At 35.2% G+C, this 25,429-nt stretch overlaps 3 protein-coding genes across 6 annotated transcripts in view; 1 reads left to right on the top strand and 2 right to left on the bottom strand.

Annotated features, from left to right (window-relative positions):
- Positions 1–3,622, bottom strand: part of Elk (Eag-like K[+] channel) — a 31,787-nt gene extending 28,165 nt beyond the window's left edge. For 2 of the 3 annotated variants that reach the window (XM_018514472.1, XM_018514473.1), the window contains exon 1: positions 3,520–3,605. In XM_018514472.1, the coding sequence (XP_018369974.1) occupies positions 3,520–3,595 (76 nt within the window). In that variant the 5' untranslated portion in view covers positions 3,596–3,605. Of the gene's footprint in view, positions 1–3,519 lie in introns of all 3 variants that reach the window. The other variant, XM_018514474.1, reaches the window with a different exon arrangement.
- Positions 3,623–15,887: 12,265 nt separating this feature from the next.
- Positions 15,888–20,745, bottom strand: Nop17l (PIH1 domain-containing protein Nop17-like). 2 transcript variants are annotated; one of them, XM_018514476.1, is made up of 5 exons: positions 19,840–20,745; positions 18,709–19,238; positions 18,039–18,633; positions 17,509–17,957; positions 15,888–17,130 (listed from the first exon to the last, which is right to left on the bottom strand). In XM_018514476.1, exons 1-5 carry the CDS (start codon positions 20,362–20,364, stop codon positions 16,734–16,736), a joined length of 2,496 nt encoding a protein of 831 aa, XP_018369978.1. In that variant the 5' UTR covers positions 20,365–20,745; the 3' UTR covers positions 15,888–16,733. The 2 variants fall into 2 exon arrangements, with proteins under 2 accessions (XP_018369978.1, XP_018369977.1); XM_018514475.1 differs by having other exon boundaries at positions 18,039–19,238.
- An 868-nt stretch (positions 20,746–21,613) lies between these two features.
- On the top strand, positions 21,614–25,399 carry LOC108765675 (uronyl 2-sulfotransferase). The gene is made up of 6 exons (XM_018514499.1): positions 21,614–22,211; positions 23,117–23,317; positions 23,475–23,635; positions 23,755–23,829; positions 24,341–24,501; positions 24,616–25,399. Exons 1-6 carry the CDS (start codon positions 22,032–22,034, stop codon positions 24,762–24,764), a joined length of 927 nt encoding a protein of 308 aa, XP_018370001.1. The 5' UTR covers positions 21,614–22,031; the 3' UTR covers positions 24,765–25,399.
- The last annotated feature ends 30 nt before the right edge of the window (positions 25,400–25,429 follow it).

The following is a 25,429-nucleotide window of genomic DNA, read 5'->3' as shown; positions in this document are numbered from 1 at the left end:
TTAATATTAAAATAATTTCAATAATACAAAGCTAAACGTATTAATGAAATAGTTAAATTAAAATAGTAAAATAATTAAAAATAACTTTTTATATTACAATAATATTTATATATGTACACCATCGACGATTGATGAGAATCGTTTTAGTTGTATAAATAGGTATAACGGAAAAAACTTATTTTTAATTATTTTACTATTTTATTAATTTATTCTAATCATTTCTTAATTCAGAATCATATATTATACAATTTAGTTTTCTTGAAAATTAATGTCGATTCACCAAGGCACGTTGATGCGACTTAATTTTTATTTTTTAACAATTGACATGCGATTGCGAGGAGACATTTGTTGGATGATGGTATCTTTACCACTGCACGCGGAGGAATGTTGGAGGAATAGCGAGAAAAATAATTTCTCCGTAAAATTTTAACTAGAAGAACCTTTTTAAATTATATTCGAATAACAAATTTATGTTTATATCATTTGGTAGTTTTGTAACTTTGCGACCTTTTTATTTATATATACCTTTATATTATAATATTTTTGTGTTATACTGAGGATGACCTAATGAGAGTCGAAACGTTTTTAGCTTTGTATTATTAAAATTATTTTAATAATAAAATTCATTTATTAGCACTTAACATCCTGCATTGTCTCGTAACCTTTATGTCTTTAACTTGTTCTTCAAATCGAGCATTGCAGAAGTTATTTCGGTCTGCATTTGTACGCGATAAAAGAGTTGCAATCTGATTAAACTTATTCATCTTTTACGGCTTCTTGCCATATGCATCTCTTTTACTTCGAGCTTAGCTATTTTTGAAATTGGAAAAATTATAGATGGAAATAATTTATTAGAAATGTACGCGATATATATATATATATATTTAATTAATTTTTTAAATGTAAAATTTAATAATATGTGTATACACGTGTATACGCGCGCCCTGCTGAGGAAATAATAAAATTTATCGATAAATGACTGAAGAGGAAGATTCAGATAAAAAATCCTCGCTTCATGATCCTTTGGCATACGCCTCGTTGAATGTTAAAAATCAATAAAACAGAAATTTTATTGCTGTTTGACCTATACCGTATCAGTTATAATGGAACTGCCGCGTTTGTCGGACATTATAGTTTTTGAAAAATATATACAGTTTCTTTCTTTGTCATAATATACAATTATTATATTTCATCAATATACGACAATAATAACAATACAGTTAATAATAATATCATTATATGCGCTATACAAAATTATTATAAATAAATTAAAATCAAACAATTAAAATTAAAGGAAATTTTTTTTAATAGCGGCAATAAAAATAACAATAATAATAATATGTACAAAATATATTTAGTGAAACATATAAGCGTTTAAAGTCACGTTTATAGACTATATAAATACGTAAACATTCACATTTTATATTTGATACGTAATAAATGTAATATAACTTATAGTAATGCTAATGTATTGTTATTATTTTCCTTTGTTTCTGTGCAGAGAGTTTTCCGACGCAAATACAGTACATATATTATTCGAATCGCGCATTTAATAATTGTCATTCGTCACGAGTGAGGAAGCTACAGTCAGATTTCACAAGTTATATAATATGTGTATATTGATGGTGACATCGGGCGTAACATGTACGTTTCAATCGTAATAGAGTAGAAGGATGTTCTTCGCGTGAATTTATATCGAAATGTACAATTTTGTGTGAAAACAGAATCGATTCGCCAATGGCGCCAATGTTGAATTAATATTACATGCTTTGTCGGCGATGGAGGGTCGACGGACATCAAGTTTTATCAGGTGTTCTTGGTGAGGGGTTATCTAACAACACGCAAACCGTGCACCATGATACGTCGCTATAACAATAGAATGAGAAATACAATGCGAAATATTTTCAATTTCAAAGAGTCTACAAGAGGAAACCTCAAAAGAATAAAAAAATAATTGGCTAGAATACGCGCAATAACTAGATCTTAATTGGAATAAATAAAAGAGAAAAAAGTTGTACAATATACAAAGAGAGATAAGGAAATATATACCTAAAAGAAACGAATAGATTTTAACAATATGGAGAACGTTTAATCAATAGATGCGCATGCGCGTAATTACCGTGAAAAACTGAATTAAACATGCAATCTTTTGTGAAGTCATCGAATAAGATTTCTCGGTATCATTGACGAAGAAAAAAAACGTTGATATTTATTAAAGATGCAATTCTATCTGTAATTCGTTTAGGATGACGACGCTGGCGATCCGTCGCCCACTTCTTATAATTAGATTACTCTTAGCTCGAAGAAATGAAAGTTTTACATTGACTGCGGTATAGACATAAAAGTTAGGCGTTAACTAACTTGTGGCTCTACAGAATAAGAAAAAATATTGTGTGGGCAAGTGATTGATATGAAATACGTGAATGACTACAATCGCGTGCAAAAATGCCAACATGCTGTATCAGTACGAAAATCTGTGAGGAAAATCTCGGGAAAATTATCTCTCGTGATTTTCCTAAGTCGGGCAGCTTTACTGCAACAACCGTTGGTTCTGAAAGTCCGGAAAAAGACATTATGTTTTATACAGCTTGAGCTTTTCTCTCTCGAGTTTTAAACGTAAAATCTGGCTCTCCGATTAATAAAGAAAAAAAGCACATTTCGAGGATTTTCTCTCAATTTATTTGCGCCCAAACGCTGCAACGTGTATTACAATTATGAAGCTGCACTACCTATCAGTGCCGACATCCTACGCCTCTCGCATCGTTAATGTCTCCGCAGTTAATGCCAATGCACGCATTGAGGTATTAGGGAAAGCCGCGTGATACAGGGACATTAGCATTATAGGCCTGTTTGGGACTAACAATAAACGGTAAGCCTCGATGGATGAAACACGAAACTGAATGGATTTAAAGCGTGATGTTTATGCAAAGAAGACAGAGAGAGAGAGAGAGAGAGAGAGAGAGAGATGTATTAATAATTTTATCTCATTTCATGCATTACATCTTGTTCCTCGCTAAACATTCTAATTCGAACGTTCTTATAAAACCGACAAGCGTTAAATTTAAAGCAGCACGAAGAACCATCTCGTTGTCCGTATCCCTAGCAACATGCAGAGTGGACTTAGGGGAGCGCCACCCTCGTGAATAGGGATCAAAGTTAATCGAAAGAAGCGATGACATTGTCGTCCCTGCAGTATTCTAAGTCCATCGTTTTTAATCTTTTAAAAGAGTTTTTCTAGATAAAGTTTACTTATTTAAGAAGGGGTGGATTCTTCTCCGGTCCAAAGAGTTTCAGTCTTAAACGAGGCTCAGTATTATGACGAGGTTGTATTACTGCGTAGATTGTTTCATATTTACAGCGATTTACGAAAATTAATAAGAGCACAGGAAAGAGTTAATTAATATGGGCCCTTGTCGTGACAAAATCTTTTCAAAATTTGATCCACTCACGAGCGGCGTTTGATAATATTATAACTGTTCGAAGATACAAGGGTATACAGAGTATAGTAGACAGACTTACGGGTTCCATCGAAGCGAGTCGCAATAGTATCCAAGAAGGTATTTTGTGGAGCGAGAAGGCCCTTCCTGACCGGCATTGGGGCCGCTCCACCGCGCTGTTAAGCGCACGAACCTGCGCAAATACGTAAATATCATAATTAAATTATTTGCTTGTATAGTATATCACACACGTATTATCTACAAAATTAATGTACACTATTAAATTCATAATGTCAACTTATATTTCAATTTGAGTTATTTTTTAATCATTTCTATGGGTTGCTTTAATATCATGAATTTTACTAAAACAATAGAGTTAAACAGTTTAGCTCCATTATACAATTTAACTACACCAAGAAAATGTATTAAATTTAACCCAAATTTAATATATTTAGTTGATTATTCACTAAGTGCATACATTAATACAAACGTTGTTTACATTTTGAAACTAACCACAGAAATGAATTAATTTATATTTTGACACATATGGAAGTTATAAATAACGAAATATTATTTAATTCAAGGGATTACCAGTGTAATCGGAATAACTTGCTCTTCTACCGGTGTATAAAGCAAATCTGTCCAATTTGAGCTTCGGAGCCAAAACGCAAAGCCATCGACACAAAAAAATTCAATGTAAGATTTCAGGGATTATAAAATGTTAATAAGCGTCACTCGGATATGTATCAATACTTTATAATCTCCGAAATATTATCCACATTGAATTTTTTTGCGCCAGTGGCTTCGCATTTTGGCTCCGGAGCTCAAATTGAACAGGCCTGGTATAAAGAGACATGAAAAGTATTTTATGTTACAATAGTGAAAAGTATTTTATATATTTAACAAAATTCTTTTCCGAACTTAAATTTCGTTGTCATGTATTACATAAGCGAGTACCGAAATATACGATTCATTAGAGAATATTGTAAGTAAACATCATTCAAATCTCTCTATTATCAGACAAAGTGCTATTGTAACGCGCGTTGCCCGGGTTTCGAGCTGATACAATAAATATTTTCTGGAACTAATCCAATCACCTCGATTTTCCCGTAGCCGAGAAATCATTGACCGTTCTTGAATAACCGGGTTATACTATTGCGTCTTGTATATCTCGGAAATATATAATACGTCTATGTAAATTTGTTATGCTTGTTATCATGCATTACTTCAGGACAATCGTGCATAATTAATCACGAATTCAGTCGAGGTAACGATCCACACGGTTATTTCCCCTGTAGAAAAATACTGCTACGCAGTAGTATTTTGAAGCACTATTGTACTATATTACAGCAGCAGTGTAGTAGTGCGCAACAATACAGTAGTGCGTAGTAGTAATGTAGTGGAGTAGTATAATAATGTAGCAGTCTCAAAATACTATTGCGCTCAGTAATACTTTTCCACAAGGATTGTAAAGTATTTGACATAATCAAAAGTGAATCACAAGATTGCTTGTGATAAATATATTATAATATATATACATATAAAATGTAATAATTACATAGTGGTCGAATAGTGAGGATGTCCGGAATATGGAAGATACGGATTCGAATCCCGACTGAGATAGTATTTTCCGCAATCAATTATTTGCAAATTTAAGATTCTCATTAATATCAAATTATTAATATTCTTATAAAGCATCTTAGCACAAAAACGCTATTAAACTGCTTGTTAATTTAATAGATGATATTACTATTCTGGTTCTGGTTACAATTGCGTTTCAAGACTAAACAAATTTCGGCACGTAGTTTGCAGAATTAGATATGTATATAAATTCACACAGAAATATTTAAGCATTAAGATCCACTTTGACGATTATAGGATTTTTCTTATTTAATTAGAGTTAATAATTATATATTTTGCATATATATATATATATATATATATCTTGTATATATACAATATTATATGTATATTATTCATGAAGCTGTACCGTGACTTTTTTTTATCTCGGGGATAGTACAATAAATGTCAGCGTTATATTATTAAATAACCTACTGGAAAATTTCATTTCGGTTATTTTTCTAGTTAGGTATATTTATATTATATAACACAATATATATTTAATACAAAACGTTACAATTTGTATGTTTCGAATATAACTATTTATGAATAACATGGTCGAGCTCTTATATTATTTATCGATAACGAAAATGCTATGTAATCTCACTCTATGTAGGTACATCTAACGTAAATTCTAGCCTCGTGCGCTGCATGTATACGCTCTTTAATGCTTTTAGAACGAAACCCATATAGCTTAATAATTTCTCGCTTTTAACGTGGATAACATGATACAGATTTTCTCTCTTTAGTAATATTAATAATACAAAAAACTTTTATACTCTTAAAAAAAATTTTATTCTTTCGAAGGAGCAAACTCATTATCTACGTTTAATCTCTCTTGGATATGAACAAAAAATATGAGAAGTGCACAACGTTACAAATGTATGTATGTATGTATGTATGTATTTATATATATATATATATATGCATCGCGTGAACGTTGCAAAAAAAATCTAATGAAATATGCATAAGCATAAATCCGTAGAAATCAAAATTTGATAATCAAATCGGCACAGTCAACCGACCATTAAAATATTTTTCATGTTACATATCATATTTAAAAATGGTAAACCTACAATTTGTTCGAATGTAATGCTCGGTTTGTGTGTACATTAGAATGATCATATTAATTAGTTATACACCGAGTCAGCCAAAATAGATTGAGGTACCAGCTGTGAGAAATCATGCTGGATATCTAAATTTGCACAACATTTTGCACATAATAGATCGTTTGGAATAGGCGGTAAGAACTATTTACGCATTAAACAAGCTGATCATGAAGATAAATTAGCTATGCACACGAAAAATTTTAGTGCTGAAAAGTTTTAACGATTTTAAAATAATAAAATTTTTGAACGTGGTAATGCTCGAAAGAATCGTGTTACTTCGTAATAGTAATCGAAAAAGGAAATTAATTCGTTTAAATTACTTATAATGAAGTAATACCGTTCTATTTTACGCCGAAATAAAATGGTGGGATGAGTATCGCTTATTTGACGTCGAGGAAAATGTTCTCCTTCCAACCAACAGGTTGTTCCATTAAAATGCGAGAAATTAAAAACCTCATTAGAAATCTTTCTAAAAATGTACGATATTTTCCTCGTTACTAAAAAAACCTCATATATTTAAGAAGATATATATATAACTGTAATATAATTGAAATATAATTAAAATATTTTAATCATGACATTATTAATCTCATAATTATGAATTATCGAGTAAAGAATCTTCGTCGTACGGAAGCTCTCGAAATATTCCGAATGGCATACATTTTTGATCCCATCATTCTTTAGTAAGGTGCATAATTACAGGAAGTTTGACAGGTTTCCGTATCCGACGATACCGACCTTGTCGAGAAAGCGATTGTCCGCTCACTGTTCGAGCATCTTCGAACCACCACCACCGTCTATATCCACACGAATCCCTTCCTCGTTCCACCCCCTTCGCTCCGAGATTAAGGGACGTTCGCGCTTCGTCCGTCAGTCCGATGCATTCGAGATGCGACACTCGAATCGCGACAGCCAGCGATTAGCAGCAGTCTCGGGGTGCGCGCGAATCGTTCGCTGGCGATCGCGTAACTGACCGAGAGCCGAGGGGAGAGATTCCGTCTATCCTGATGGCCCGGGCTCCTGGCTGACTTGCGCCCCTCGCACCGAAGCGCAACATGTGGTAAACCGTGGGAAGGTAACAGACACACGCGTCCTAGGCGTAGGTGAAGGCACGAGCGTGTACCTTCGATAAGTACGTACGTACGTGTTACGTACCCCCCTCCCCCCCCCCCCGCGACATCCCGCGCTCTGCCCTGCGCCAACCCTGTGACACCCCGCGTTACCCCGCGTTACCCCGCGACATCCCTCGCACCGCCACCGCCGACGACCGCTGTGGGGTTGTGCGCGCGCGCACGCACACACACACACACACACCGTTCATTGCGCGAGCGCGCAGGTGTACCTTAAAAATCTGATACAGTTTTTAGCCGAGCTATTCGAGTTCGACGTTCGAGTTTTTTTTTCGACACTTGAGTGGTTTTTTTAAATTCCTCGAGCACTTCGCCGATAGGTCGACGGCCCGCGCGGATCGAACGACACGTGCAACTTCATCTCACAATGCGGGAGATTTCTAATAGTCTCTCTCTCTCTCTCTCTCTGCAGAATCGTTATTACTTAAATTATTATTTAAAGAAGTAAAGAGAGGAATATATATCATCCAATTTGCATATAATTGTATGTGATCGAAATGGATGGATCTACTACTTTTTTGGAAGAAAATTTGAATATTGAATCGAACGAAGATCGACGGCGGGACTTATATCGCCAAGTTAAAACAGAATTTCATCATACATACGTGACACTGATGGATCACTGTAGGGACTTCCTTCTCTTAACGCAAATGGCGTATCCGTTATTTCGTTTACGTCGAGACGGCGCCTATCCGACCAAACATTTTCGCTTGTCAAAGAATGCGTCCTGTGTCGAATATATTTTCGTTCGCTTCATTCCGCACAGCGTTTTACGACACGCGTTACGGATATACATATACGCTTTGACGTATGGCTCGGAGCTTACCTTATCTTTTCAAGGTCGAAATGTTGGAGAGAAAGCAATAGAATGTGTTCCTTTGTAGCCGGGAAAATCCGGGATTTTTCAATTTTATAACCTTTTCTAAAGCGTCGTGAAATCTGGATTTTAACCTGCCAACATGTATACATATAGGACAAATTGCTATATAATATATATAAACATGAAAACAAGAAATGATTTTGCTAAAGTATCTACAAATTCAGAATATAGATCTGAGAATAATTTTATTCGAACATCAAATAAAAAAATAATTCTGTAGAGCTCTTAAACGTTGACGCCAATGTTGGAAAAAGTTTTAACGTTCTAACAATCAGCTTGAGCTGATATGTAATAATTATTTTGATGGTCCAAACAAAATTATTTTCAAATTTGTGCTAAGTAAATTTATCAAATATTTCAGCGAAACACACCGTTCTTTCTGTATGTGTAACAAAAGTAATTTGAAACGTGAAAAAATATTTCATAGTGGTAAAGATCGACACTTTTTTGTTGATAGAAAGCCATTCGTGCGCCGCACCGCGCCGTGCCGCATCGAGGTCTATATTGAATAAAACGTTGCTGCAGGTCAGTTTGATGGTATTGTATAACGCGCTCATACCGAAGAGGGTCGATGACTGTATTCGCGTGCTAGTCCTTCATGAACAGGCAGCGCAATCTGCAAGCGTTCCCGATATAGATCTTCGTCACAAAAAAGTTCATGGGGGCGGGCTCGGTTTTAACTAGCCACTAAGTTATTTTAAATCTTAACATATAGAACTCTCGGCGTTGATAACATCGAAATTGGCTGCTGCATCGAGAAACTGAGACGTAAAGCTATATTATATCTTATTGCATCTATGTAGTTACGCCGAAGCTATTTCACAGCTTTTTCACAAGTTAAACGGTTAAGTTTTCCTAGATACGTATAGATATCTGCTGAATAAAACTCAATGTACGTCCATCTTACGGTCTCTCATGCGGTATCCGTTGCCGGATACGTAATCAGGACGTTCGGGTTAATCAAGAACGATGGCAATCGGTAGCTACACGAAGAAAATTTTATATTAAGTTTTAATACAATTTTAAATTACACTTTACTATGTCTTGTATTTTCGATGGACTCTCCAACGTGATTCCAACTTAACTTTTACTATGGTATCTGATACTAATTTTTATCACATAAATAAAGTAATTATTTTGTTAAGCCATATTCTAACATGAAAGCAATTAATTTTTACTATGATACAAAATTTGCTAGGTATATTTGATTTTGTAATAAAAAATTTTTACTATGAAAAAGTGTAAAAATTACGTTATATTATTGTTTTAAAAAAAATAACTATGACATTTAAACTTATAATTTACACGAAGACCGCAGCTACTACCACATTACAGTAATTTTAAATATAAAATTTTCTCCGTGTAGCGTTGTTACCCCTAGAAATGGATGTTTATCCATCAGGTCGTCGCCTCGTATGTCGTACTCGAAGAATGATGCATTGTCGTCACGTCGTATAATACGAATTAAAAAAGAAAGAAAGAGAGAGAGAGAGAGATTTTGAAGAAACCGCCACAGTTGAGCTGCACAACCGCGGTCTAAGAATACCACCTTCGACTACTTCGCGATTATAAAGCTGCGACCTAATTTTAAAAGCTGCGTTTCCGAAGCGGTCGTGTCGCGCCGAGGCGATACCGGCGCACGGTTAAGTCCGTGCGTCTTCGTACTTTGCGGAGGGATTAACGCTGGGAAGCGATAAGGTAAACGCCTGTAGTAATTCCGCTTCGTCTACCTCGCGCTTGTCATTCTGATGCTTTTTATAGGCTCTCGCGCCGCAACGCCTCTTCGAAATTAAAAGCTCCCGCGATGTAATAAAATAAAATATTGATTCAAAATGCGTTTTATAATCTCCCTTGATCATGCGTCATCTTTTCCGCGTTACGTCAGCTAAAAAAATATTTAGTCGCAGTAGTGTTTCTATAGCGCCTCTCATCCCATCTATTATTTTCAACTATCCATTGAGAAGGGCTCTCAAACGTACGGATAATACATTTACAATATACATCCCGCATTATCAGCGTCACAAAGAATTCAACAAAAAAAAATTCTTTAAACAATGGAAGAGTCAGTAATCGTGAGTGTTAGTGGGTTATCCGCACACAGCCCGGGCTGCGCGTTGTTACGAAGCACAGGGTCCATATAATCGATACTCTAGTACTTCGAATGTCTCCGCGGACAGATACGAAGGCGAGAACGAGAAAGACAGAAAAGAGAAACGGGATGAAAAACGAGACAGGAAATATGGCGTGCCTGCTGCTCTATTTAATAGCCGAACGGATGGAAAGTCATTGGCACGAACGACTGCGACGTTAACGAGTTTCATCTTTTACGATTTGCTCATAGTTTTAATTGTTCTCTCTGTCTTTATATGCTATCGCTCACCCGCGCTTCTCTCGTGACAATAAATCTTTTGTAGTACATCTTCCGCTATATTGCACGATTTAATCGGCAGCTGTATTTATGGGCCAACGATTTTATCTATTCATTTTTTACAGTATGATACAGTACAGTACAATCGCAACTTTGCTTTAATTAGTAATTATTATTAACGAAATGCTGGTAAAAAAGACAATATTAATCTCATGATTTTTATAAATATTTTACAATTATTTACATATTTACAACACAAAGTCCAACATTGGGATATAAAACATCTAATTTGAGATTTCCAACATTCTTAAAAACATTTGATTTTAGACTTTGTGTTGTTTGATGGTCATTTTACAACACGATACGATAATTAATTTGGCTACTTTATCTTGATTAGTAATTATTATCTCTCCGTCTGTAATCTGAATCTTTTTAGCACAAACAAGAAATTTTACTCTCAAGTCTCTCCGAAATAAAGGAGAGCGGAATCCGGTTCTCCTTATTGTCAAGTTGCACAATCTTCCTTATTGTCAAGTTATACATTTGTAAAGAAATTTTATTTTTTCTCACTTCTGCTTAAATTTCAATTTTTATTAAATTAAAAAGGTTTTAACATTTATAAACTAAAAAATACAGATTTAGACGCGAAAGAATATTCAAAATATTTGTAAGAAAAACAGAATATTTATCGCTCATAACTTTTGTGAATATTACAAAGATATTTTCAGCTAAAAACTGCAATGTCTTTATGAAATAAACTCTTTTAAAGGTGAGATTCTACGTGGTAGGGCATGTGTGTCGTAAATTTCAAAGTGCCAAGGCGATAATACGAACACATACACGCTGGAACCTCATACATTATTCAGAGAAAAGCAGAAAAGTAAAAAAAGACACGATATAAAGGGACGTGTGAAACCTCGGAAAATAGAGTTGCGTTCGAAATAATCGCATTATATAATTGTTTACGGAATCTCGTCGGAAAATTAGCAGCTGCGTTCTTACGAAAAAGCAGGATCTTCTATCCGCATATACAATCGCGTGCGATCGTAAGGTAACGAATCACATTCCCAGATTGTATTTGGATTCCATTGAAATTAGCGGTTTCAGCGAAATTAGATTAGCGGCTTCAACGAATTAAGCGAGAAATACCGTAACAGCTCTGCGTCATCCGGGTGATGAGTTACAAGATTAATCGTTAATTATAATTGGACTCGCGCAATCTCGATTTTGCAAGATTAAACATTTTATCAAGATCTATGGGAAAGATATTTACTCCGATAAACTCATGAATTAAGGCATTAATGAGTTTATCGGAGTGTGAACAAGTGATTCGAATGACACGAGAATACTATAATGGTTACTTTTCTTTATATGTACTTTATAGAAAAAAATATTACATTAGGAATAACAAATTATACAGTCAGACATTTTGTTTTCTTTCCACAACTCTGTCAATTAAATTAAGGCCGATTCTAGGGCCGTAAACTGTAAGCCCGGATCTACAATAAATTTTTAAGCCTTAAGCCATAAGAAATAGATGAATCACATTCTATTATTCTTCTCGCATTCGACTGTAGTTGGTCAATTTCTTACAGCTTAAAACTTAAAACACCTATTGTAGATTCGGACTAAAGGCCGCAGCACAGACTTTTGCATAACGCATAACGCATAGTGCATAAGCGAATCAATTAATCAGAATCTTCCCTTTCTTCCCATTTCATGGAAAAGAAGAATTTCGATTGGTTGATTCTCTTATGCGTTATGCAAGAGTTTGTGCTGCGGCCATAAGCCGTAAAAAATTGACCAATCGCAGTTGAATATTAGGGAAATAATCATTTCTGATTGGTCAATTTCTTACGATTTACCTATTGTAGAATCAGCCTAAGGGCTTGAGCACAAAGATAGCTACAACTGAGTCGTGAAACGTGAATCGTAGACGTAAGTCAACACACAATGTTTGCTATACGACGTATCGGCATGCATATAGTTACGCTAAAATATTGACCTACTATTACGACACACGTTTCACTACTCAGTTACGATTATCTTTGTACTGGCCTTAAGCTATTTTACCTAAGTTTTAAATCATAAGAAATTGACCGATCATGGTCGATTATTCTTTTCAGGTTCGACTTTGATTCGACTTTGATTAGTCAATTTATTACGATTTTTAAGACTTAAAAAGCTTATAGGCTTTCTACAATAAGCCATTAGTTAGCTTTAAGTCTTAAGCTGTAAGAAATTGATCAATTACAATCGAATGTGATAAGAATAATCCACTATAAGACTTAAAGCTTACTCTGTAGATTTTTGGAGTAAAATCTCACTCCAAAAGACTAAAAATGGAGTCAGTCTTGAGAAAAAAAGAGTAAATATTTTCACTCTTGAACAAGAGTGGCAGATTTTCGCTCTTTAAGGAGTGAGATTTCATTCTTTTGGAGTAAGATTTTACTCTTTTGAAGTGAAGGTCACTCTAAGAAATAAAGTCTTATCCCAAAAAAAGGAGTGAGATTTTATTCGGAGTGAATCTCACTCCAAAAGAGTGAATCTTTCTAAAAAAAAGTGAAAATCTGCCATTCTTATTCAAGAGTGAAAGTTTTCACTCTTTTTTCAAGACTAGCTCATTTTCACTCCAAAAGATTTAGAGACTAAGTAATGGCTTATCATAGAAAGTCCATTAGATAATGGCTTATTGTAGAATGTCTATTAACGATAATATCGACGTTACGTTGTCATTACGTCGTCATAAGTTTCGTACATACTCTCTAAAACTTTTAGAGTGAATGTCACTCTGAAAAGTGATTTCCACTTATCAGAGTGACAAAGATTGAAAATTGAGCTACTCTTTTTTAAGACTGACACAATTTTCATTCTTTAGAGTGAGATTCCATTAAAAAAAATTTAGAGAGTAAAAAAGGTGCGCAACAATATAACCGACATTGTTAAGAATTGCAGAATAGGAGCCTTAAGAGTTAATTGATAATCGAATCGTTCGGTCCAAGTTAGTTTGTTACCAAAAGTTACCAAAACGTATGGAGTATGCAGAGCCAAGAACCAAGAATCACCTCCTTCAAAGAGATGAAACTTCCGACTCCATTTTATCGCTTCTCGCTATCGCAGTTCTCCCTGGTTGAGGTAGCACAGTTGGAGATAACGCGTAACGATCGCTCACCATCGGTCTTTATCTACGTTGGCGCGGGCCATCGATATCTCGGCCGTGTGTGCCCAATCTCGAAACCGTGTTACGCGGGCCGACGAGCGGCCGCGTCCTTAATATCGCCACCCCCATTCCACCTGCGTTCGCCAAGCGGCGAATGGTGCCAGGTGCAACGACTGGCCGACAGCAGAGCGACATTAAACGCCGTCGGCTGCCGCATTGCCGATGTCGTGCCGGCCGTAACCGCGGCACGCGGGGTACGTGCCCTTTCTCCATCGTTCTCGGCCTCGTCGTCTCTCTTGCTCCCGCTTCCGTGCACCCTCGACGCTACAGGCCACCGACTTTCTGAACCTTAAGGGGGTGGACGACTTATCGACCTGATGCCAGTCAGGCCTACCACCCTTAATCCCGTGTACTTCAATCACATGTTGTTCCGATAAGCATTCGGAAATTGGACTTGGCTATTTCTTCGTTATCCTCCTTTATCTCGAATAAACATCCCACAAGTTGTTTGACTAAGAGATCATGGCTTTTGAGATGAATAGCTGTAAACATGTCGTGACGAGAATGATCCCTGAGCGATTTTCGAAGCATCAGGAGATTTCATCGAAAGATATTTGAAAGTTTACTCCTCACGTAGGGAGGAGGGAAAAATCGATTTTTTGTGACCAAATCCGAGAGAGCTTACCAAGTCTCGTTTCAATCATTTGGAATGTATCGAATAAAGGATAATTGGAAATCAAAATTTTACTATGAGTTTATTGTAATTAAGAATATGGCAAATAAGTATTTAAAGATCAGACTAGAAGATACGCCTCGTTGAAACTTCATCAAATATCGCGTAACAATCTCTATTTTCCTCAAGATTGTCTTTCTCATCGCACCATTTCCCGCCATCGCCGCGTAGCAATGTACAAGGTACAACCCAATTGAAACAAACCGCCGCAGTGATGACGGCAACGACGACGACGACGACGACAATAAACTGATAGGATCGCGATCACACGAAATTGGAACGTCGCGTTCGCGTGGCTTGCCGTGTCGAGTCCTCTTTCCTGATGGTACATCAATAGGAATAATACGGGGAAGTGCGCGATGCGGCGAAAGATACGTGCAGGTAGACCGGGGAGTTTAACGACCTTACAACCCCCGCAAGTAGCGGGATCGATGGTCTCGGAACTCCGGGGGCGAACTCTCATCCGTGGCTCGGAGCGCGCGGCCCGGTTGTTTCCACCGTGGGCCGTGTCCTACTTTCCAATCATCACGTTTCGCCGTCGCGCCGTTGTTTCTCCTCTGTGGGTCCTGCTTTTCACGTCGTGTCACGGCATTGCACGACCCGACACCCCGACGGGTGTCTCGACGTTTCACGGATACGTGCCGTGATACACGATCGACATGTCCTATGTATTTGCTACATGATTTCACGATTGAAAAACCCGATCCGATTCGGGTATCAGTATTACTCTCAAAATTTTTTGGAGTAGAATCTTATTCTAAAGAGTGAAATTTCACTCTTCAGAGTGAGATTCACTCTAAAAGTTTTAAAGAATACTTAAAAGTAAAAGTCTTGAATGAACAGATTTTTAATTTAAAAACACAATGATGTTGATATAAAATTGATTCATTGCTGTATATATGTATCTCATTCTTTCAAGATTGGGTCAATTTTAGCTTTTCATAAAACGAGATTCTACTCCAAAAAATTTATAGAGCAACTTAAAGATATTTGTTAAATAAAATTTTCAAATATAGGAATAATTTTTTCATATTTCAGCACTTTCTTAAATATCGTAGTAAATTATTACTAATTTAATAAATAAAAAAATATATCTCACACTTATAAAAACATTTTGTGTGTTTATTTCATTCTTGCGTTATATCATTACAGGAATATATTGTTGCGTAAACATATCAATTTATGCAGATTACTTATCGGTAAAAATCCTTAAATGGTATATAACATAGGAATGAAACGTGCTACAAGAGCGCAGATATGTAAACATTTTTTCATCGATCAGATCAAAATAAACCTTATGTACATTTAATTACAAAATATCAATATATAATATATATAAAACCGTTAATATTTTAATTTCATGCTTTATTCAACAAAAAATTTTCTTTAAATAGATAACTTTTCGTATTTTACAATATTACTTAATAACATTAGGCATCGAAAACCCTGTACTATATAATTTAGCAATTTTTAAAACAAAATTATATTAATTTTTATCTTCATGATTTTTTGACAAGCGCTCATTGCAATACGATCTGCATATATATGCAAACTGTTGGCGTAAGCATCGTATATGTATATTACAAGGTCTAAATATATTTTTGCATAAATTCATGTAATACAATGTTCATTAAAATTATATGTATCTCTATCAAAGTATCCACGATTTATCATTTGATAACTCTTGATTTAATCAAGCATTATCCGCGAGTAAAAATTACATATATTATGCGGCAGTAATATTTAACGTGCATGAAAAAGGAACGTATATTATACTTTTTCTTGGCCAATTCATTGAATCCATTCAGTGATCAGTTTTCTCTATAAGATTCCAAAAAAGTGTATCAAACTGTATAACATTGCCGTTATCTAAATATTTTAATACCATCTTTTTCCGAGTTGGCGTAATTTTCCCATAAAGTAAAGCTCTATGTCTCTTTACAGATTCAGGACATTAGAAGCTATTTTTAAGCTTTGTGGTTATCACTAATTTGAATTTAAATGGATTAATGATTTTGATTCGCTAATATATATATATATATATATATAGTGTTTCTCTGGTTGCTACTTCTAAGCTAATAACGCACTAAAAAATTATTCCTACTTAAACAGTATCTTTGACACTATTTTTAATAGTATCTTTGATACTCTAAATCCTAAAATAGTGATGTTATATATGTAAATTTCCATTATCAGTATTGAGTTTTACTGATTACCAGAGTTGCTAGAAAGAATCGCGATAACATTCTCTATCACATCTATCACATTATGCATAATTACCTTGTAGTTCACGTCTCTACATATCGAGATCAAATATCAGATCGTTCTTAAATTCCAAGTGAACTGCATCTTTCGTGGTTTTAATCGAGATATCGGTTTGAACATCTTCGGTGGGTTTTTCCTCGAAGCTAGAATTACGCTTATGTAAAGAATGTTTGTCATCAGCATTCGATTTCACGATTTCAATATTGGCGGTTCTTTGTTGTTGCGAATCTCGTTTATCTCGTGCAAGTATGGGTTTTACGTTCTCGGAAGTTTCCTCATTCGGAGACCGCTTATAATCTACTTTATATTTGTCACGTTCTTCGGTTTCAGAATTTTCACTTTCGCTTAGTCGGCGATCATGCGCGCGTTTCTTATTGCGCAGTTTACGTTGGTTCTTCTTTCGCTGTCCAAGAATACTCGAATTAGATCTAAAGAAAAGAAAATAATAAATTATGCGAATGAGTTCATTAATATATCACTTGTAAAAGAAAAAAAAAACTATATTTATATTTTTTTTCTCTTAAGATTTTACCATTTCCGATTAGCTTGATCAGTCGATTAATGCCCGTTTCTACTAATGTAGTTTAATTTTAATCTCAGTTTAATTCTTCATTTTTTTTTAGTTTTAAAAATCAGAAAAAGATGAAGATGAAAATTAAATCGAAATAAAAACTAGTTTCAACTATAATTGGTCATTTCTGTTTAACGACAAATGTGATTGATCAGTTTCAATGAAATAATCGGCCGATTAAGTTAATAGGAAACGGTGAAACCTTTAAAAAGCTAATTGATCCCTATTATAGTACCTAAATAACTGCCGTGAAACAACATCATTAAATCGTACAGTCTTTTTCAAACTGGAACAATCTGATTCAGAATTGATATCATGTATGGAATCGTAATGATCATCATGATAATCTGTGCATGATGCAGGTAGACTGTTTTCGTCGGCACTCGATTCGGACATGGAACGTGAAAAATCGCGGGCGCGACGTGACTTTAATATTCCTTTCGAATGTCTCACACTGCTATTGCTGCTATTGCTTGCCAATTCATCTCCACTGCTTTCTGAAACTGATCTGACTTTCTCAATGTGCTTTTTCTCTTGTCGCCGTTTCACAACTCTTGCATTTTCCTCATACTCCTCTTCGTCATCAGAATCCTGCTGATTTGGATGAATATTTATGACAACACCATCATCTTGCGGCTGTACGGAGATTTGCCTTTCTACCTGAGATTCAGCTTTCGGAGAGAACTGTAAAAATATTTTACTTGTTATAGATAATGTATAACATTCTACATTTTAAAGTGTGCAATATATTTATAATATTTTTACCATTAATTCTTTAAATTTGCTCGTAAATGACGCTGCTGTAGGAAGATCTTTTCCTTCCATGAATTCTGTATCCACTCCAACAAAATATTGTGTTATATTCTCAATATCTTTCACTGTGATGTTAAAAACAACGTTATTGTCCCATGGTTCAATTGTAAGAGTTTCTGGTTCGATATAGCCGTTTCCTATCTTAAGACACAATGAATAATGTTGCGGAAAAAATCCAGCACCCATAGATGTTAGCAAGATATGTATTCCTACATTATTATTTAAAATTTTGTGGTGAATTGCATCCGGATTTACGTTTTTTACATTTATAATAATGGCTAATTGATTATTGTAAATATTACAAGTATAAGCAGGCAGATTATACTTAAAACTAGGATTCATAAATACATCAGTGATTTCTGTTTCATTACTAGTCCGTAAGGCAGTATCTTCACATTTATCTGTTACTTCACTTTCTTTATTAAATTTTATATTTTTGCACGCGTTTTCGCACTCTTCCACTAATTCTATTTTGTTACTAGACAAATTTTTTTCGTTATCCTTGGATGTTACTATTGCAGCACTGTTTTGATCACTGTCAACTCCACTATCTGCTCTATCAGTATCACCTACTGGTACCAATGACCGAATGACTGGTAAAGTTACAATTAATTTTTTGTACCTTGGATCAAATTTAGCACTCCCACTATCTCCGTCTACGGGATATGGTAATGGAAGATCCAGCAAATATTTTGCAGGCTTTTCACTTTTCAGGGTAAGAGATTGTTCATGTACATCGAGCGTTGCGTCGTTAGCGCTTTTCAACAAGGGCAAATTTATGGTAATCACCAATTTTTTAGGAATTGCGGCAAACATCTTTGCGTCTCGGCTTAAAACAAAATCTTCCATTTCCACATCGGACTGATGTTTTATGGAAAATTTAGGCGCAACATATTTTTCATCTACAGGTTTCTGTTGCTTGTCCTTATAATAAGTGGTGGCTGGTGGGGCACGTTTCGGCTTTTCTTCCGTCTGCTTTAATTGGCTCTCCCGACTTTCGTCGTAACTCGACATTATCTTCTGGTAGATTTCTGGTTCTATGTCCAATGGTTCTGTCGGTGATGTTTCCAAAGGTTTTCTGATCACTGTAGGATGAGCCATCCCTTTGAAGTTAATTTTAGGAAATTTCAGATTCTTCCTGTCCAATTTCACCTAGCAAGACATAGAGAATACATATTAGAAATAGGTATTACAAAAATAAAATTAGGCGTGTCCTTTCCAACTGATTCTTTTGCACGGTTCATATTTCTTCTCCATTTTAGAGAAAAAAAAGGACAACACAAATAGTTCAGCTAATGCTCATTTCTATCAACGTAAACTTTAACCTCAGTTTAATTTACTTTAATCTTACTCTTATCTTTTTCTAGTTTTAAAAATTATAAAGATAAAGAGTAAGTTGAAGCGAGATTAAAGTTAATCTATTTGACAGAAATGAGCATTAAAAGAATAGATTGGAGCATAAGCTAATAAATGTATTTGGCCACTCGCATTATACTGGATCAGCCCATTGAAGGCTGCTTTATATAAAGTATCTAAATACAATGGCATAATAATATAATTAACTTTAACAATGAAATAATGTACATTCTGCTAAATAATGACAATATCATTATTAGGTATTTAATCATTTAAAATAATGTTTATGTTTAATTCCTTTTACATTTAACTCCTAATTTCATATATATAGAAACTTTCAGGGTGCTACTAATCTAGTGTAATGCAAATGACCGAATTCGTTATTGGAGTTATGAACCTTAAAATTATTTTCCACGCCATCCATAGCCGTGTTATTGACGATCTCGCGGAACCGCGCGTTCTTGGATGCCAAGTAGATGGTGTCCGGATGGAAGACCACGTCATACACCACACACCGCACATTCTTCTTGTCAAGGTCATAGCGGGGTGGTATCAACGTATACGGAATAGACCACTGTAGGCCACGGTGGCCCTGTTCGTAGGAAGGCTGACTGGTGGGACGCGCGACAACGTCGTTCTTACTGATGTTCAAAAAACACTTCCTGTCGCCGTTCACGCTGGTCTTAATGACGTAACCGGGCTCGGGGTTAACGAACGTCACGTCTACGCCCCGCTCCTTCTCGAGCTGGGTGATCTCTTTCTCGTAGAGTTTCCTGTTATCCGGGTCGGCCACGTCCTCCGCGTACTCGATTAACAGCTTGCGAAACTCCTCTTTCTTCAGACAGTCGGTTATGTCTTTCAACTCCTCTCGCGACACATTGAAATCCTCCCAATCTTTTCTGCGGTGCTCGTATACGTCCATCTTATGTCGCGCGTGTTTACAAATAGACCCGTCGGTAGAAAGATCACGAAGAGCGCACAACACGTGGATCGCGGCGCCACCGCACCGGCCGGTCTCTGCACCGGCTTGCCCGATGCGCCCGTTCGATCACACTATAAAGTTTCGTTCAAACGCGCGACTACGTTCTATCGTTCTATCGTTCTATCGCCGACGAATTCTTTCTCGCTTCCCAGATAGACAAATCTGTCGGAAACAGATTTTCCAAGGTGTCTGCTATCGACAAATTTCGGCACAATGCAAAATGCGGAAATATAATGAGGTCTGTTAACGGAATATGATTGACAGATTGACAGAAATTGAACCCGAATCCATCATTTCGTAATCATAAATGGTATCTTTTATTTAAACCCTTTCAAAATTCTCTCTCTGACAGATTCTGTTTGATAATTTCTACTCTCGACCGGATCATGTTGACTTAATTGCTGGTAAAACATTGATGCTAATCTGCTGTGATAAATCTGCCAATATACTTATTTGTTGACGTGTCTTACAGGATTGCTTATCAGATTCTTCGATGACTAATTTAATTGATAAAATAGTTCAAGTATTTAAAATTCAAAATATTCAATTGTAATTTATTTAATTCCCTAATTAAACCTTTCTTTTAATATTAATAAAGAAAAATAATTAACTAAAAATAATTAACTATCCTATTCATATTAAACATAAAATAGTATAGGCACCTACTGTCTAAATTCTCTAAATTCTTTGGAGTGAAATTTCACTTTAAAGAGAGAGAGAGAAAATAACCCAGTTTTGAAAAAAGGCTCAATTTTCAAATTTTAAAGTGAATTTTTCAACTTTTAATATGAATTTTATTCTTCAGAGATTTACTTTAAAAGCTTTAAAGAGTAATAAAATTAATGATCGGTTATGACGATCACCCTTAGGACAACTTCGATTAATTTAATTGGTAATTAAAATTTATCAATCAATACTACTTGTATTATTTCATTATAATATAAATAATTAATTCTTTTTCGTTTAATACGTGAAAAGAAGATGTAAAGTAATATAATGTAATTCGAAATTTTGTTGTAAACAATTTTGCCGATTAAATTAATCGCTGATTAATATTAAATTTAATTGCACACGTGCGCACTGGCGCACATTAAAACCGCTCTACACGGATTAATGTAAAAACGTGTGTTTAAACGTAGAAACGAATTAAATGGCAAAATCATCAATATATTTTATTGGGTCATTAGGTAAAATATGTATTTTATAATTCGAAATATTCGTACATTTAGATTAAATCAGTATACAACGGCTTTAATATCCACAGTTTGCGTCACTATTGCGTCCAACTGAACTCGCTGTGAGTTCCGGGTTCGGTTGAAGTTGCTCTTAGAGATTAGTCATACAGAGTGATATGCAAACGCGACCGCCCGTTGCAATATGCATTGGAAAGTGAAATGTTGCGTTTCACCCAATCAACCGATCGGTGGGGGTCGTAGGCTGTGGCGAAGATGTAGGGATCACGCTGTTTATGGGTGCCTGACCCACTAACATTCTCCTCAGTTACTCGGTAACGGCCTCGATAATCCATAGAGTATCTCTCGGTAAAAGAACGTGTGAAATTACATCAGTATTATACACACATTTGATAATTTAATAATAAAAAAAAGATGCGTCGAAATCGCGGTCTCCTGTTATCGCTTTCGACGTGTCTGACGATAGTCTTCGTCGTTCTGAATACGCGATCATCCACAGAATTACTCGGGTCCGCGATTACCACCGAGAAACGCAGCGTGTTGAAGAAACAGGAAGTGTCACGTGCCGATGATCGATGGATTACTCGTAGTCAGGTGAAGACCAATGCATATATCATGCTTATTATACCTAAATAAAACTCCGCGTCAATTATAACTAAATAGGTATATCAATTTAGCGTCAACTGGAAAACTTCGCGTTTCTCAGAATATCTCTCGCTTGAATCTTGATTCGAGTTTAATTGTATATTCTCCAAGTGTGTATATCAAATTGAAGCACGTGCTGCGGAACGTATCATCGTTTAATTCTGTATTTAATTAGTGAGCGGCAGATGCAGTCTCAAAGTAATGCACCGAGATGACTGCCTGTGCTTGCGCAATGGAGAATGCATTCCACGAGCATGAGATGTGCACGATGAAGCAAAAGCGCGCCGTCGCGCCTGTTTCATGCTATTACAAAATTATATAGTAATCACACTGGACATATTTAGCGATTTACGTATTAATTCCGCGCGATGAACGCCTGTTTTTTTCATCATAAAATGGTTTTGACCCGGAAATAATTTCCTGGAGTGGAATTTTTACATCCCAGTAGCGAGAAAATAAAGTTCACAGAATTTTCTTTACTGACGAAAACCCACATTTTATTTAATTTCTTTCTACTCTTTTTAAAGAAAATATTGAACAAATTTACATAATGATCTTAAATACTATAAATTTTAATAAAATAATAATCAATATATGTAATTAATAATTACTTTTAATTGAGGTGTAAAAAAACACCCCAGATGAGTTTATGCGAAGAAATCAGGTAATTATATTCTTGGATTAAAAATATAAGATGTTATAGTCCCAAGTAGCACAGTAGCGTTTGTAAAGCGCTAAAAAAGTGATTATATGCGCTTCTTTAGCGCTTTGTAAGCGCTATGTGCTACTTGGGCTGTATTAATTTACGAAACGTGATGACGTCATTATTTACGATTGTTATAACTATCAACCAGACGCATCGATACATTACTCCGTCCCTCGCCGAATTGGGAGAGTTGCCATACAAGCACAAGCATATTCTCATGTTGACACGCATACCCGGTGCGGGTGGCGAGTTGATGGTGCTGATCTTGCAGCGATTACAAGGATACAATGCTTTCAAACATATACGTCTGCCGCCGGGCGACAACGGGCTTTTGTCAAGTTCACAGCAGGTTCGAGAACAAATTCTCCCTGACTTTTACTCAAGACTCGATTAATTGTTTTTGCAAATAATTTAATAATTTTTATTTATAATATTTCACAAAAGAGTTTTTCAGAGGTCGTAACTTAATTTATATCGCAAACCATAAGAAACTTTTGATTTAACAGGAATTGTTGATAGAAGAGATTACGAGTATCATCAGACAAGAAGCTATTCCCTTAACTTTCGATGGGGATGTAAGGTTCCTAAATTTCTCGGAATTTGGACGGCAAGGACCTACCTTTATATCTTTAGTGAGAGATCCCTTGGATCTACGAATTTGGGAAAAGTATATTTTTCTACCTATTATTATGGGGTGAAGAAGGGAGAAAAGGGGTAGAGGAAAGAAAATATTAGGAAGACAACGAATTTTCTATATTAAAATAATCATATTTTGTCATGATTCAGGTATAAAAAAGGAGAGAAAGGGATGCATTATTATGGAATTATACCTTATTTTTGTGGACAGGATCCGCGTTGTGTGTAAGTATTTTTATTGATCTAATTTTCTTTAAGTCATCCGAATAATCATCTGAAGAGTGAATTTGACATCCTAATTAAGAGTAATCATTATTAATTATGTATGTGCGTACATTGTATATTATATATAATTCTACAATTTATATTATTAATATATTATATTATATTTTAACTATAATTTATTAATATATTTGAGATTATCGTGATAGATTTACTCACAAAATATTTTCTAAAAAAACATAAAAGAAATTTAAAAAATAGATATGGGTTTCTCAATCTGTAAATAAAACTATTGTGAGCTTTATTTTTTTATTAGGGTGCAAAAATCATCCCAGGTGATTATTCTCGAATAAATTCAAATAAATCTCATTGCGTATAATTTTACGTAACACTTTATTGCATATCGAGTAGGCATTTCTGTTACTTTAGCTGGACGCCAAGCAAGAATATTTTTATGAAAAAAAATATGAAGTAGTTGGTATTGATTTTTATGCTACGTACGTGTTTTCCCTAGGGAACAAAATAAAACGTGGGCAATGGAGCGAGCTAAAGCAAATGTTATTCGATGGTATCCTGTTGTTGGTATATTAGATTACATGGAGGAGACACTAAACGCGTTTGCAGGTGAATTTCCCTATTTTTTTAAGGATGCTATCCGTGTCTATGATCATTTCCGTAAGTACTCGTATAAATATTTATCGATCTATATACCTATATATTTTAAACTTATCAATTGAGCGTTTCGTCATTCTTTATACCCGTGTCTTATATGTTTCTGTTTATATACAGGACCAAAAGAGAAGCATCCGGCCATTTCTTCGGCAACTTCAAGGCTACGAATCAAAGACGCAGCCTTGAGAAAAGTGCTTGCACAAGAGGTAGAATTTTATCAATGGCTGAAATCTCGACTTCTCAATAAAACATTCAACAATGGATGAAAATACTATCCGATGAAGATAGATATAAATCAACTGCAATTAAATAAATCTTAAATAACAATCGTGATAAATTTTCCGCGTTAAAAGGAAATTAAAACGAAAAAAAAATTTTTAAAGTCTCTTATGATTTCGTAATTATTATACCAAAGAAACAAATGTGAACTTTTCGTGCCATCTAGAGGTTGATTCTGTAAACACATAAACCATCCTACGTAGAGGATAAAATCGTTGGCGACTAAGTTTTACGTGTGCAATTTTTTATCGATTGTAGCGCATCTTGTCAGAATAATTAATTATTAATGTTACTACAACTAGCAATAGAGCGCATTCGCAAATGACGAAGCCGCTACAATCCTTTTACGTCAATGTAGTTTAATATTTGTAGAATAAATACAGAAGAGTACAAAGAAATGCTTTACGTACATGTCGACCCCTTTCTTTTCATTCTCTTTTCCTTTCTCTGTCAGCACATTTTCACAAAGATAAAAAGTGAAAAATAATATAGATAAAATGCGATCTACATAATCTAATTATGTACACGAAAATAAATGTGAAAATGCTACCTCTTTCTTTTGCATAGACAATATTGTTCTTTATAAAAAAAATTACATGTGTACATTCGAATTGTTCTCTACGCACAATTTGGAACAAGAAGAATATTGGAT

The sequence above is a fragment of the Trachymyrmex cornetzi genome, unplaced genomic scaffold (assembly GCF_001594075.2).
Source record: "Trachymyrmex cornetzi isolate Tcor2-1 unplaced genomic scaffold, Tcor1.1 scaffold509, whole genome shotgun sequence".
NCBI classification, from domain to species: Eukaryota; Metazoa; Arthropoda; class Insecta; order Hymenoptera; family Formicidae; genus Trachymyrmex; species Trachymyrmex cornetzi.
The sequence above is the reverse complement of the archived record's forward strand: the minus strand, read 5'-3'. Positions and strand labels throughout refer to the sequence as shown.